Genomic DNA, 13,646 nt, shown 5'->3' with positions numbered 1-13,646 from the left:
TGTGAAAACGTTAGTGGGCGGAACTTGAGTCGCTCAATATCGAGTCGCAAACGGCATTGGTCGGGTGTTGTGGAATGAGAAGAAAGTCGGAAGAAGCAGAACCGAAACCCCGAGGAGAAGGGAAAAGAAAAGGCTCCCGCAGATTGAGGGGGACTTCTCAGCTCTATGAAGACAGGCCCTACCCGCGTGTAACATAACAGATGGATTTTCTGTGCAACCTTTCCCTCCTCATCTCAAGCCTCCCCGGTGTCTGACTGGCAGAATCCAGGACAAAGGGAGGGGGGCGCAGTCTCACGCGCATACGATATGCCCTGTACTGTGATGTTCAACACCAACATGCAGACAACGCAGCCCCCAAGCTATCTGAAATAGGCAGGCCAACCGAGAATATTCAGCAATCGAACCCCGTCCAGTCTTCGCCAGTCAGACGAACTGTTGGAAGCGGAATGCAGGATCCCGGTCGAATTGGATGCCTGGCCCACTCACCGTGCAGAGCTGACCGGCCAGAGACCACACCAACAGACGAACGAAATGCAAAACTTTTACGATGCAGCGGTCGGCTGTGGCCGAGGAGGGGGTAAGCAGCTTACTATGTGGTGCGGGAGAGGGCGGGATGACACGCTCTTCTTGCATTCTCGGGTCGACCCATCTCCGGGCAACCAACGATGCTCGGTCGGGAAATCGCCCGCTCAAGTTTTGGTACTCGAAGTGCCTTCATGGAGTGAATCAACAGTCGAAATTGTCGACTATCGGCCATGGCTTTGTTCGGCGAGGATGTGCAGTCGCAGATCAAAGCAAACAAAAGGATCCCAATCCCAGTGTCGAATCATGAGGCGATGCGACCGAGATTGCTCTAGTGCTGATTGTTGAAGGGATCAGGCTCGCCCCAAAGCCACAGGGCTTGGCAGGCCACACGAGTTACTCTACCATGCATGGCAAAGTTTGCCCAGATTGTACAGCTTGTCTGTCAGCTTACACATCTGACAGGAGATCAACCCTCCTACAGGACGTTAGCCCTCCTACTTCTCCCACCTGGAGCCAAATAAAACCCACCTACCAGAGCTTGGGAGATCTCATACAAATAGCACTTCGATCGTTCTAAGTCACAAAAAGCTGGACAGGGAAAGTTGAAAACGCTGAGCTGGGGGTCTAAGTAATTGTCGTAGACTCTGACCAAGGCAATGTCGGCTTTGATAAATTCTCACTGAAGTGTTTGCAGGCCGGAACTGTCTGCCAGTTCTTGCCAGGCGCTCAGACTGTTCATTACTTTGGATCGAGATCAAGGAATTGATTAGGATACCTGGAAATGGTATGGTAGCGTGTGGTCTTTGTGCTTGAAAAGGCTGGTCTCTTGCCTCCTTATACGAGCGGAGATATGTTGTAAACAGTTCAAGACTTTTCGATCATATCATACCTCTGGCTCACAAGTCCGGGAGAAGCTGACTAGGTAAATTCGAACATAACATTGACACACAAAGAAAGGAGACTAGAAGCAGATGTACACGTACTCTAGTATGCTTGCCAGGCCCAGATGGCTCTAGAGCTGCAACAAAGGCTCAGACCATTTGAGGATGACAGAAACACTCACACGCAGAAGTAAGGCCTGAATTGTCATATCTAAAACCTATTGAAGTATGTGTACCAGCATCTCCTGTCCGCGCACCTCTTCCAGGAGACTTCAGAAGCGAGTTCCCAAGGCAAACTCGCGTTGTTAGACCAGCTTGGTGATGCTCATCAAGGTAAACAACAATTACTTCGAAATTTGGGGAGTTTCCAAGGTGCCTTTTGAATGGAAGTAGGGTCACAAAAAGAGCCCAACTAAGACGGACCTTTCTATGTCTCTAATGCCCGGCTCAGCGCTCCAGAGTCAAGAGTAGTAATTCATCGCAGCAGTTAAAACGTCTCAATGTCATGCTTGCGATTCTGCTACCTACGTTGAGCTTAAGCATGTAATCTGTCTTACCTTACTTCATGTCAACACTACCATCTTAAGAAAAATATGTGCAAACTTCTGACGAGAACATCAGATTCAAGCTCAACAAATGGTAGATAGTAACAGAGAGATCGATTAGTTCCATTCTCCCAAGTCAACAAGTCGAGTTTCCAAGAAGATCGAACATAGATAACGATACTAGACATTAGGTACTCTGCATCAGGTACCTACCAATCGACGTGGTGCCTGCGCTGGTCCACAGGTCGATAGTTAAATGATGGAGCACCGGGTGTATGCATCCGCTCGACCCCTCCCCCGCATTTTGAGCTTGAATACCGTCTTAGCCCCGGCATAGCCGTGAACCGATCGGCTATGTGATGACGACACTCTTCATAAGTACATGTAGGCGGTCTCATATCTACATGTCTGTATAGCTGGGGATTGGGGCTAGTTTATGGCAATAACATCTTACCCGGCTACAAACAAATTCGACGTAAATCGCATGTTTCTTCTCAACACGCACCAGAACATAAAATGGCACAAAATCACAACGTAAGTTTCTATGCGAGTAGTTTCTGTTTCTCCTTGCCACACAAGATTAAAATTAAATAGTATCACTGCTTCCCAGGCGCAGAAGATGCGACAGAGAGATTTTGCGACTTCATAGTCCGGACTCAGTTCGAGGATATCCCAGACCAGGCCCTCGCAAAACTCTTCGATCTCGTCATTGATCATATCGGAGTGGGGGCCGGCGGAGGTGCCCATTCGGAGTCGAGTGAGCACATCATCAAGGGCGTCGAGGCTTTCGCCATGGGCTCGATTGGAAAGAGTAAAGTCTACGGCAAAGAAAAGACTTATCCCATACAAATCGCAGCTTTGCTGAACGGAGCGTTTGCGCATTCTTTCGACTACGATGATACGCTCGCTATTGGTATCATTCACACTGGCGCCAGTGTCATTCCCGCTGCCTTAGCGCAGGCCGAGGTGTCAGATGCCCCTGGAACCTTATTGCTCACGGCGTTGTCCGTTGGGTACGAGGTCGCTTCTCGTCTCGGTCGTGCTTTGTCAAATGGTGGATACCCTCGAGGCTTCCACAACACCAGCACGGCTGGTATCTTCGGAGCGGTTGCTGCCATCAGCAAGATCAAGGGCCTGACGTCTGCACAAGTTTACAATGCGTTCGACCTAGCGGGCTCCAAGACCGCTGGTTCGATGCAGTTTCTCGACAATGGATCTTGGAACAAGCGATTACATCCTGGCTTCGCCGCCCACGATGCCTTCCTCTGTGTTGCTCTCGCGGAGGCTGGCGTGACTGGGGCCTCTCACATCGTTGAGGGCAAATGGGGCTTCTTGCAAGCTCATTCTGCAAACGTCAACGCCGTTGGATTGACCGAAAGCCTTGGGATGGAATGGATATACCCAGCGACAGCACTGAAGCCTTTCCCAGCATGTCGGTTTACTCATACCGCCATCGAAATCACAGCAAGACTTGCCGCAAAGTCCGACTCACAGAAGCTGCCGGACAGAATAGTCCTAGGGTTGACTCGAGCTGGATATGGCATCGTTGGTGAGCCCAGTCCTAACAAGAAGCACCCCAAAACCATCGTCGATGCTCAGTTCAGCATTTACTACCAAGTCGCTGTTGCGTGGCTTTTCGGTAGCGACATCGGCTGGGGTGCATACGATACCGACAAGATGGAGAGCAAGCAAGTTGCACAGCTGTGCGATAGGATTGAGGTTCAGATCGACCACACACTCGGGAAAGAATTCGAGGTGCGGATGGCATTTTCAGGCATAGGTGGCGTAGGCGATATCGAAGAAGCGATGGTGTATCCCCTGGGAGAGGATGAGCATCCCTTTTCGCACGAGCGAGTTGAGAAGAAATTCAGAGGCTTGACCGCGTCTATCTATGATAGCGATCGTGCGGGAAGGATACTACAAGCTGTGCAGGGGCTTCCAGAGAGACAGGCAAAGGACTTGATCGATTTATTGTGAGTGATTCGTTGTGACGTGGGACTACTATCGAGCGGACTTGGCTTTTTATTCTCTCCTCGGATGATCGTACACGAAACCAGCCGATGGCGGAACAGATTGAAACTTCTCAGATAGCCCATGAGGTGCTGCTTCCTATTTCAGCGACTTGGTGTGCTGGAGTTGGGAAATGCCTCCAATTCAGTTCAGGCCGAGAGCACGGAAGCCCTCTTCCGAGCTGAAGGGAGAATCTCTCCGAAATCATGGAAGCAATCGAGACCAATACCAAGCCGACCGAGGAATGGCCTGCTTCCCGGGATGTCCGGGTGAAGTTGCTGTTTGCGGTTCTTTCTGGTGGTCTAGAACCGGAAATAAACTCACGCAGGCGGCATGCCCGCTGGAGAGGGTTGCGCTTCGGTCTGCTCAATGTTGCCAAGGGTCCATAGGCACAGGCGAAAGGGCTGAACAAACCTGACTGCAAATGGGTGCAAGAGTGTTGCAGGAGGTAAAAACGCGGATGCAGGATGTAACTGTCTGCGGTTAAAGTGAGTAAATGGTCGTAAATACTGAGGTTAAGCCCGGGTCCGACTGGCAGCCTGAAAATGTAGATTAGAGTATCTCATTTGGTTTTCATCTGGCCCCTTCACGCTGGGTAATGGTGCAGAGCACCAACATTTGAGTCAATCACAGCTTCAGATATTTGTGAGAGGTAGTTGTAGAGCTCATCATGAGGCCTGCATGAGTGATCTTGCACTACCGCGCCCTCAAATAGAAGGATACTCCGACGAACTCTGGGAGGGTGAGTTGAAAGGAGTTGAGGAGTTCAAACAGTCGCTAAGCTGTCCTACAGAGATCGGTCGGGGCATTGAGTCGAAAGACTCCACTCCGGTGAACTTGAATCCTCAAAGTTCACACATTAAGGCAACATGACTAGGGTATTGCTCTCGAGTCAGACGACTCGTACGCCTTATGTCTTGGGTAGACTGGTCCGTGAATCTCCTTCATATATCGGACTCTGGAGGTCGTGTTCATGATACTCGTGGCCATGCCAAGCTGTAATCCGGGATTCGATGAGACAGAACCATGGGCAAGCCCCTTGTCCAGGCCCGAGCGTACATACGTGGTGGTATGAGAGCACTTTTTACTCCGTAGAGCTTTCCTCTCTCGAAGGGCCTTGGTGGGAAATCCACAGCCATGCATGCGAAGCTCGCCACGATGAATTGATTCATCTTTCGTGCCGCCAGTTCCATCGGCTGTCACCCTGCGGGAGAGCCCGATCCGTCCGTGCTCTGACTTTTCGGCCGGGCGGGAGTGCGGGGGATGATACTGTTCACTGCTACTTCATCTCGCTTCCGGGTCTGACACTCAGGGGCACCCCTTCTTCTCCAATTGTTAGACAGCGGGTGAGCCGACGAGTGATGTCGCACTGCAACCCTTGAAGGATCGACTACCTTGGAACCATAAAACTGTCGTGGTAGCGTTTGGTCTACCGGCTGAACTCCTTTTTTCGGGTGATGTGCGGAGGGCAAGGGGCGGGAAGGCCACTTGACCAGTTCTTTTATAGCCATGCATCGCCTTTCAGACGCAACCAAGGTCCCTGTTCGGGGATCTCTTCGATCTTTGGGACCATTTTATACCACCTTGCCCCTTGGCAGCTGGGGCGGCATAGAAGAGTTCTGCATGCGGTGGTTCTCGACACCACGTCGTGATTGAGCACATCTCGTGGTTATGGACGATACCCCTTGGGACGAACTCCCACACGACGACTATGGCCCAGGGTTGCTCGCCACAGTATGGACTCTTATTGGTATTGCTGGTGCATTTATAGGCCTACGGATATACTGCAAGTTCTCGCGTGGAAGAGGACTGTGGTTAGACGACCATGTGCTGGTTGCATCGTGGGTAAGACTACCTCGATTGCGACTGATGACGAAGTTGCCAGTACCTAACGACGCCTTGATTAGTGCGCTCTGCTAGCTCTGGGATCGTTCATCTCTATCGACGTGTCATACGACTTTGGCAAGCATAACTGGGATATCACACGGGGAAATTGGTCATGGCTATTACTCTACGCCAACCTTTCTGGGTCGTTTTCAATCATCGCAGCAGCTTGGAGCAAGACGTCTTTCGCGCTGACCCTGCTTCGAATCACACGAGAATCATCCGAACGATGGATGAAGTTGCTTGTATGGTTCATCATCATCTCAATCAACACTTTCCTCGGCGTCAACGTGCTCTTCACCTGGATACAATGTTGGCCTGTTGAGAAGACTTGGAGGACAGCCTCAACACCTGGCACCTGCTGGCCGAAGAGCATCATGATGAACTACAACGTCTTCACGGCATCGTACTCTGGAGGGATGGATATCGTACTAGCCATCTTGCCTTGGAAGATTATATGGGGACTTACTATGACCAAAAAAGAGAAATTTGGTGTTTTAATTGCTATGAGCATGGGCGTATTGTGAGTTGTGCTTCAACGATCCGCTTGGAAGTTGGGATCCACGTGGCTGACGAATACTTCTACCAGCGCCGGTGCTGTATCTTTTATCAAGATCCGAACGATTGCTGCGATAGGAGCTTTCGACATTATCGATACTGTCGAGTTGGTGATCTGGGGTGCAGCAGAAAGTGTTGTCACCATCATCGCTGCAACCATACCAATACTACGAGCATTGGTACGGGACCACAAAGCACCACCGGCTCGATTCGCTAGTGACGAAGAGTCCATGATGCGCCGTCTAGGAGCAGCCTCGATTGCAACAGCTACCGTAGCGAGCCCAGGTTTGAGGAGGTCAAGATCTGATCTGGAGTTAGCGGAGTGGAAGGACCCATTGACCGAGACTCGGGCGGGTCAACATAACCAGGTCCCGAGGCCGTGGAAAGTAGGTGATGTGAGGTTTGACCCAAAGAGAGGGAATGCAACGATACCACCTGGCGTTTTCAAACGAGGACACGATGAGACGGAGTACAGTGGTTCTATGGAGTTATCCAGAAGACTAAAGTAGTTCCAAGCATTTTAAGTACAAAAGTTCTCGTTGTTCTCTTTGCACAGCAATTGTCCAAAGTTTCTTCCAATAATTACTCAGACAATGTTGCAATTGCCAGTCCTTCTCTAGAAGGCTTGAAAGAGTAGCTTGAGTATACAGCGTTTCAGTGGAAGGTTCCTCGGTCCCAATTCGTCAGAAGAACACGTTCAATCCCATGTCTAGTACTCGAGAGTGATCGTCATGGTGGATTAGCATAAAAATAATTGCTTCCAAAGTTCCCCTAGGGTGTCATGGCCGCCAGGCAGCAGAATTACAGATGAGCGCTAAAATCCTCCCGCACGTTATTCGGGGACTTGGGCAAGCTGGACTTTGGGAATCCAAAACTGTCATTTAAATGTGCGATGTGCCCTCTTGCAGCAACGTGACGCAGCAAGGCAAGCTTTCTCTCTATAATATTGGGTGCGACTTCAAGGTCAAGGTAGCATTTGTACGTACGAAAGGCAATCTTTGTTCCGAATGCACAGCCGCTACCCCTCAATAACGCCACCTCAACATCTGACACTCAGACTCGCCGAAAATGAAGTTACCATTCTACACGACAGCAATTCTCTTCTCCAGTGGTTCATACGCCGCAACCATGAGGCGAGCGCTCCCAGATTTCACCACTTCGGAAGCCGGCAACCCTTTCGTGGACGGGTGGTACGCCGATCCCGACACATGCGTCTACAAGGGCCAGTATTGGGTATTCCCGACCTCATCCTACGCCTATGACGAGCAGACCTATCTAGATGCTTTCTCTTCGACCGACTTAGTGCACTGGACCAAACATGCGGACATCATTACCAAAGCCCAGGTATCTTGGGCAAACAGAGCCATGTGGGCGCCCGCCCATATTGAACGCGACGGAAAATACTACCTGTACTTTGCAGCCAATGATATCCAAGAGGGAGAAAAGCAGGTTGGCGGTATTGGTGTTGCCGTAGCAGACCAGCCCGAAGGCCCTTACAAAGATGCGATCGGGAAGCCGCTCATTGGCGAGTACTATAATGGGGCACAACCCATCGATCAAGATGTCTTCATCGACGATGATGGTCAGGCGTATATCTACTATGGTGGCCACGCGCATGCCAATGTTGCCAAGCTGAACAGCGATATGGTCAGCATCGGCACCTTCTCAGACGGGAGCCAGTTCAAAGAAATCACACCCGAGAACTATGTGGAGGGTTCCCTGATGTTCAAGCGCAATGGGAAGTACTACCTCATGTGGTCTGAAGGGGGATGGACGGGCCCGGATTACTCAGTCTCATACGCCATTTCGGATTCACCCATTGGCCCTTTTAACCGGGAAGCCAAGATTCTCCAGCAGGATACCGCTGTAGCAACTGGTTCTGGCCATAACGGGGTCATCAAAGTCCCCGGAACGGACATCTGGTACATCTTCTATCACCGCAGGCCATTAGGCGATAGTGATGGCAACCATCGTCATCTTGCCTATGATAGGATGTACTTCAATGAGGATGGGACAATCAAGCCAGTTACGATGCTGGTCAAGGACAACTTTGAGGACGGGAACCTGATTGGCTGGAACACCTCTTTTGAAGGGTCCTTCTCAGTCAAGGACGGGAAGCTTAAGGCGGAAAAGGCCACAAGTGGAAAGGCCCTTCAGAACACAGGATTCGAGGATTTGGTGTTTGACATCGACATCGCCCTCGTTGATCCAGATGTTGGGTCAAACGCTCAAGATTCCGGTGATGCGGGAGTTCTTTTCGGCGTTACGAGTGCTTCAGCAGGAATCGACAGCTTGACTGGGTTCTACGCTGCAATTGACGCATCAGGCGAGGTCGTTCTAGGTCAAATGGACCAGAGTTGGACTCAACTAGCATCTGCCCAGACGCCGATCCAGACTGGAACAGACTACCATCTAAGGGTGACTGTCATCAACAAGGAGGTCAAAGTCTTTATTGATGATATGAGCGCCCCTAAGCTGACACACGTCGTTTCGAAGAGTACAAAGGGTACCACAGGAGTGCGAGTGTTCCGGACCGGGGCTCTCTATGATAACCTTTCTGTTGCACACCCGCAATAAATGGGACAGTAATCGAGTACGTTGGGATGAACCGTCAAAAGAATGAACCCGCATGTGGACTCAGATATTTACGCTGGGCCATCAACGGATTATTAGTATTCTGTGGATGATTCAAATCGAACGATGAAACTGCAATCACTTACTAAAATTATCTACTTTAGTTCTTGGTGTAATATTTCTTTTTGGGTGTATACAAGTGACGTTCTTGACATATTGCCACATCAGACCGCCTACCGGAACTTCAATCAATCCTGTACCATGTGGCAGCGTATTTAGCTGGAAGCCATACCGATAAGCTCCATGTCAATCAACTATCATTGATTACTATGATAGTCCGACTGATCGAGAAGCGGGGTTTAGCAAAACAAGCTTCCCCGCTCAGAACTCCGTGTGTCCGAGGCATGCCGAGGCACGGGAGATCAAGTCGAAATTCGAGAGACGGAGCACGGAGCGCCCGAATCCGCTCCACCTGGCACGCTGTCAAGGGCCACCATTCGCACCGGAATCCACGGAGTGGAAACCTAAAAGACTGCGACAGAAGGGAAAATTGGTAAGCCGTGTCTCCGCCCCAATGGAAATGCGTAGTTGTGTCTTACGTCAGTGAGGGGATGATGGGCGGAGGTATTTATCCCTTTCGGGTCCCAGCGGTCTAGACTTGAGTCACAACGATTAATTCAATTCAAAATACCTATCAACAGAATTAGCTCGAATCACTCACCCGCCAACAACTTAAACGCATTATTCTTCCAGGCAACTGAACCAAAAACAAGGAACTCGACAAAATGCCTGCCACTGTCTCTGTCCTTTACCCCAACGAGGCCGATGCCAAGTACAACATCGATTACTACGTCGAGAGCCACATGCCCATGGCCGCTGCCACATGGAAGTCCGCCGGCGTCAAGTCCTGGAAGGTTACCAAGTACTCGGCGTCCCCCGACGGAAAGCAGCCCAAGTACGCCTTCGCCGGCATTCTCACCTTCGACAGCGTTGAGAGCATTCACAAGGCGCTCGCTTCACCCGACACGGCCAAGGTCATGCAGGACGTCCCCAACTACAGCAACAAGGAGCCTGTTTTCTTGATCGGCGAGGACGCGAAGGAGGCTACTCTTTGAGTGGCTGTTTAGGGCATGAAATCTTCGAACGGAAGGAGCGGCTTCATCCAACAGCCATGGACGGAGGAATGAAGTGAAAACTACCTCAGTTCGGACTGGAGCTCTATTGAAATAGTAGCAGTAATGAAAAAATCCTTATGACATATGAAACAGATGTTCACAAAGGACCAAAAGAGAGAGTCATTGATTTGTCGCAAATCAAGTGAACAGAGTCAAGATTCATTCACTATGAAAATGAAAGTGCTAAGGTCTTGACTTGCATGATAATATTCAGCTTACATTGAGTGCAGGTCTGAAGTAGAAGACAGCGTCGTGCTGTTGCAAGGGAGTTGTCCGAAGACCAATCGAACCAATTGCAATTGCGGGATGCGAGCATGGGCTTGATCACAGACCGGCACCCCCGTCAACACTCCAAGCGGCTCCATTGACAAAAGTGCTCTTGTCGCTGAGCATGAAAACGGTCACATCGGCTACTTCTTGGGCCTTCCCTACGAGTGTTGGGGCAGGAAAGTCCTTAGGAACTCTAGCCAAATTGGCTTGGTGCATCGGCGTGTCAATAGCACCACTGCCGCTTCATCAGCATCATTCAACCAAATGGAAGAGTGCGAATGACTTACGGTAACACACAATTGACTCTGGCTCTGTCGCCGACTTCTTTAGCCGCACTGCGAACCATACCCAGGGACGCATGCTTGGAAGCGGCAAATACCGCACCCTTCAGGAAGCCTTGGAGTGAGAACATGCTTCCAACATGAACAAAACTCCCGCCGTGAGATAGGAAGTCGGGCATAAGAGCTTCAGCGAGTACATGAAATGCTCCCTTGATATTGAGATTGGTGATGAAGTCGAATTCGGCGTCGCTGGTTTCCCAGACCGACTGGGTGCCCAATTCATGGCCACCACAACCGGCAAAGTTGGCGACACCATCGACCTTGCCAAAATGCGACTTTGTTTGTCTTAGGAAGCTGCGGATTGATGCACGGTTTGTGACATCTGAGGCTCTAGAGAAGACTCTCTCTTGTTGCTCTGAGCCAAGTCCCTTGACTGCATTTTCAAGAGCCGCGCTGTTGACGTCAGACATTCCAACCTTGGCACCTTCATCAAGTAGAGTCTTTGCGGTAGCTAAGCCCATTCCAGATGCAGCGCCAATCACAATGATGACTTTCTCGCTGAATGTGAGAGACATTTCGGTAATGTAGACTATCGGGTTCAAGATATGGCTTCAATGGGCCTAGAGGTGAGGAAAGCAAAGAGTAGCAAAAGAACACAACAGTGAGGAACAAGTGAGCATGGGATGAGGTGAACGCGATGGTAGACGAGACCTTCTATAAATAATCGAGACCTTCTCTGTGTCACGTCATTGCTTTGATACTTCTCACTAGATCTCACGATCTCTACTGCCAAACTCGAGAATATGAACAGCTCCACTGTCAGCCACCGTTCGCCCCCAATGCACGCTAATGCAGCCCGCTGACAACCGAAACTTACGTACCGGAATATTGGTTCAACATGTCCCATAACGAAAATGATGTTGCTGGGCGATTCCGAATATACATTTAAGATAGATATATGTTGTTCTAATTTCTTTTGCAAAACATGGCTCCAGTCTTGCACGTCTCGTAGCCACTCGAAGGGGTGGTAGTGTAACACAGTTGATTGAATGATTAAGTAGTGCCATAGCGATGACTCATGCCCTTTCTCTAGCTGTTCAGGACCCCTGAACAAATGGGTACTTGCCAATAGCTGTATGCATGCATGTTCATTTACTTGAGTGAACCGATGTTCTCACAACCATGTCTCGAAGAAGCGAACCGCTTGGAGAAAAGCATCTTCTTTCGCGGCCTTTTGCACAGGATTGTTGAGATCAGGATGTGTAGCAAAGCCGTGAGGTGTTCCGCCATAAAGTGACATCGTGAACGGTTGACCAGTGGTTCCCATGGCTGTTTCAATCTCCACCCTTCTCTTTGTCAACATACCAGTATCCCCCTCTGTGCGGCGTAAAAGTTAGTCTCGTAAGACGCACCGAACTCATGAGGGAGGGAGATGTATAATTCCTGGAATAGAGCTTACCGGCCACGGCCAGACTTGCAGGTCCTTTAATAGCCTTGATTTCGTCGTCGCCAAGTGCGCTTGGATGTGCAGCAAACCCAACCTGCACTCCCTTGTTGTCGGGAAGCCCGAGTGCTCGGAAGACATATCGCCCACCGAAACAATACCCGGTCGATGCAATATGACGGACGCCCATTTGCTCTCGCATGTAGGTGATGGCTTTCTCGACTTTGGGGTCTGTGACGCTAGGTCCATGTGACTTGAAAAACTCGCTCGCGTTGAACCCTGACATAGACCCTTCGGTTCTTGGCTTGCCGTCCATCAAGTCTGGGGCAACAGTGATGTAGCCAGCGCGGGCAAAGCTGTCGGCGAGACTTTGAGAGGGTCAGTCATCACTAGAAAGTATAAAGCTAGGCTGAAGAAGAATCATGCATCCTCGGTCTACTCACAGCATGTTCTCCGTCGACTGGATCCCAAAAACGTCAGGCAGCATGAGAACTCCAAATTGTCGCATCGGATCTGGCCCTTTTTCGCTCTTATTGCGCGGCATCGAGACGTAGAGGTCAACTGTTTTTGTCAATATACGATACTTAAGCACGATGTTCAGTCATAGAATAGTCACTTACGGCCATTAAAAGGCACAACTTTCCCAACCGGGGTGCCGGCAAATGCCAAGATGGACAAGTCAGCGACGTATGAGCTCCTACTTTCCGCCAGGCACATCAACCCCAGGAATGCAGAGACAGCACAGAGGTATCGCATCGTGGCAAGCTATTTGAACCAAATAACTGCTCTAAGGGAGGCAAATATGTTGGAGTGTGTCCTGGGGAAGGTTGAGCATTTTAACGTGCCAAAACATGCGTACCATGGGATGTAGACTCTCCCTCGAGGCACCGTACCTGCATCGAGACTGCCTCATAAAGGAAGCTTAACTCCAAATTGGCTCGGGATCCGAAGAACATCATGCCGAGAGTGTTGAACTTGGAGGTTGTGGCAAGCTGCCGACACGCAGCAAACTTCCGCCAATCTAGTATCTAGCGCCAACTACGAGGTGCTCGCTCCCACCAATTTTTTGTTTTATCTGATCAAAAGACAAGACGACCGGAGATCAAGTAAGGTGAGCCAATCAGCTTCTCAGATGTCCATCTCGTACATGGCCGGTGCTGTGCTCTCTGGAGCGTTTCGGGGTCGTCTCAGTCAAAGCTTGATGAGATGAAACGAACATTTCCTCTATCGGCGGCGGAGAGAAACTATCGAAAGAATCATTTTGTCTTCCTCTTTTTAAACAAGCAATAGATTATATTAAGTGATAATAAGAGACTATTCTATGCTATTGTCTTTGATGCTTTCGATCTCAAAGAATTGCAAACTTCCGTCGCGTGCCCCCTTCAACAACATCGATGTTGATGTTCAAGTCAATTCGTGTCTGTTGGCCTACCTCGACAACTTCGAAGCTTGTAGGCCTTCCCGAAAGAATCGATTGGAAAATCTACGAGGTCTTGGTG

General features: G+C 50.0%; 5 protein-coding genes across 5 annotated transcripts; 3 read left to right on the top strand and 2 right to left on the bottom strand.

The window, feature by feature from the left end:
- Positions 1-2,467: 2,467 nt before the first annotated feature.
- Positions 2,468-3,928, top strand: CTAM01_10494 (uncharacterized protein; the record flags this gene model as incomplete). Its single annotated transcript, XM_060526509.1, has 2 exons — positions 2,468-2,485; positions 2,546-3,928. 2 exons carry the CDS (start codon positions 2,468-2,470, stop codon positions 3,926-3,928), a joined length of 1,401 nt encoding a protein of 466 aa, XP_060378926.1.
- A 1,704-nt stretch (positions 3,929-5,632) lies between these two features.
- CTAM01_10493 (endo-1,4-beta-xylanase D precursor) lies at positions 5,633-8,980 on the top strand (the record flags this gene model as incomplete). Its single annotated transcript, XM_060526508.1, has 4 exons — positions 5,633-5,806; positions 5,869-6,368; positions 6,435-6,789; positions 7,478-8,980. The coding sequence occupies 4 exons, from the start codon at positions 5,633-5,635 to the stop codon at positions 8,978-8,980; spliced, it is 2,532 nt and encodes an 843-aa protein (XP_060378925.1).
- Positions 8,981-9,762: 782 nt separating this feature from the next.
- CTAM01_10492 (uncharacterized protein) lies at positions 9,763-10,092 on the top strand (the record flags this gene model as incomplete). The annotated part of the gene is made up of 1 exon (XM_060526507.1): positions 9,763-10,092. One exon carries the CDS (start codon positions 9,763-9,765, stop codon positions 10,090-10,092), a length of 330 nt encoding a protein of 109 aa, XP_060378924.1.
- Positions 10,093-10,476: 384 nt separating this feature from the next.
- On the bottom strand, positions 10,477-11,278 carry CTAM01_10491 (short-chain dehydrogenase/reductase family Oxidoreductase; the record flags this gene model as incomplete). The annotated part of the gene is made up of 2 exons (XM_060526506.1): positions 10,477-10,657; positions 10,710-11,278. 2 exons carry the CDS (start codon positions 11,276-11,278, stop codon positions 10,477-10,479), a joined length of 750 nt encoding a protein of 249 aa, XP_060378923.1.
- Positions 11,279-11,877: 599 nt separating this feature from the next.
- Positions 11,878-12,903, bottom strand: CTAM01_10490 (dienelactone hydrolase; the record flags this gene model as incomplete). Its single annotated transcript, XM_060526505.1, has 4 exons — positions 11,878-12,080; positions 12,163-12,515; positions 12,591-12,708; positions 12,768-12,903. The coding sequence occupies 4 exons, from the start codon at positions 12,901-12,903 to the stop codon at positions 11,878-11,880; spliced, it is 810 nt and encodes a 269-aa protein (XP_060378922.1).
- Positions 12,904-13,646: the final 743 nt, after the last annotated feature.

This window comes from Colletotrichum tamarilloi, assembly GCF_030869305.1.
Source record: "Colletotrichum tamarilloi strain Tom-12 chromosome Unknown Scaffold_48.1, whole genome shotgun sequence".
NCBI lineage: Eukaryota > Fungi > Ascomycota > Sordariomycetes > Glomerellales > Glomerellaceae > Colletotrichum > Colletotrichum tamarilloi.
Note: the sequence above shows the minus strand (reverse complement) of the source record. Positions and strands in the feature narration are given on the sequence as shown.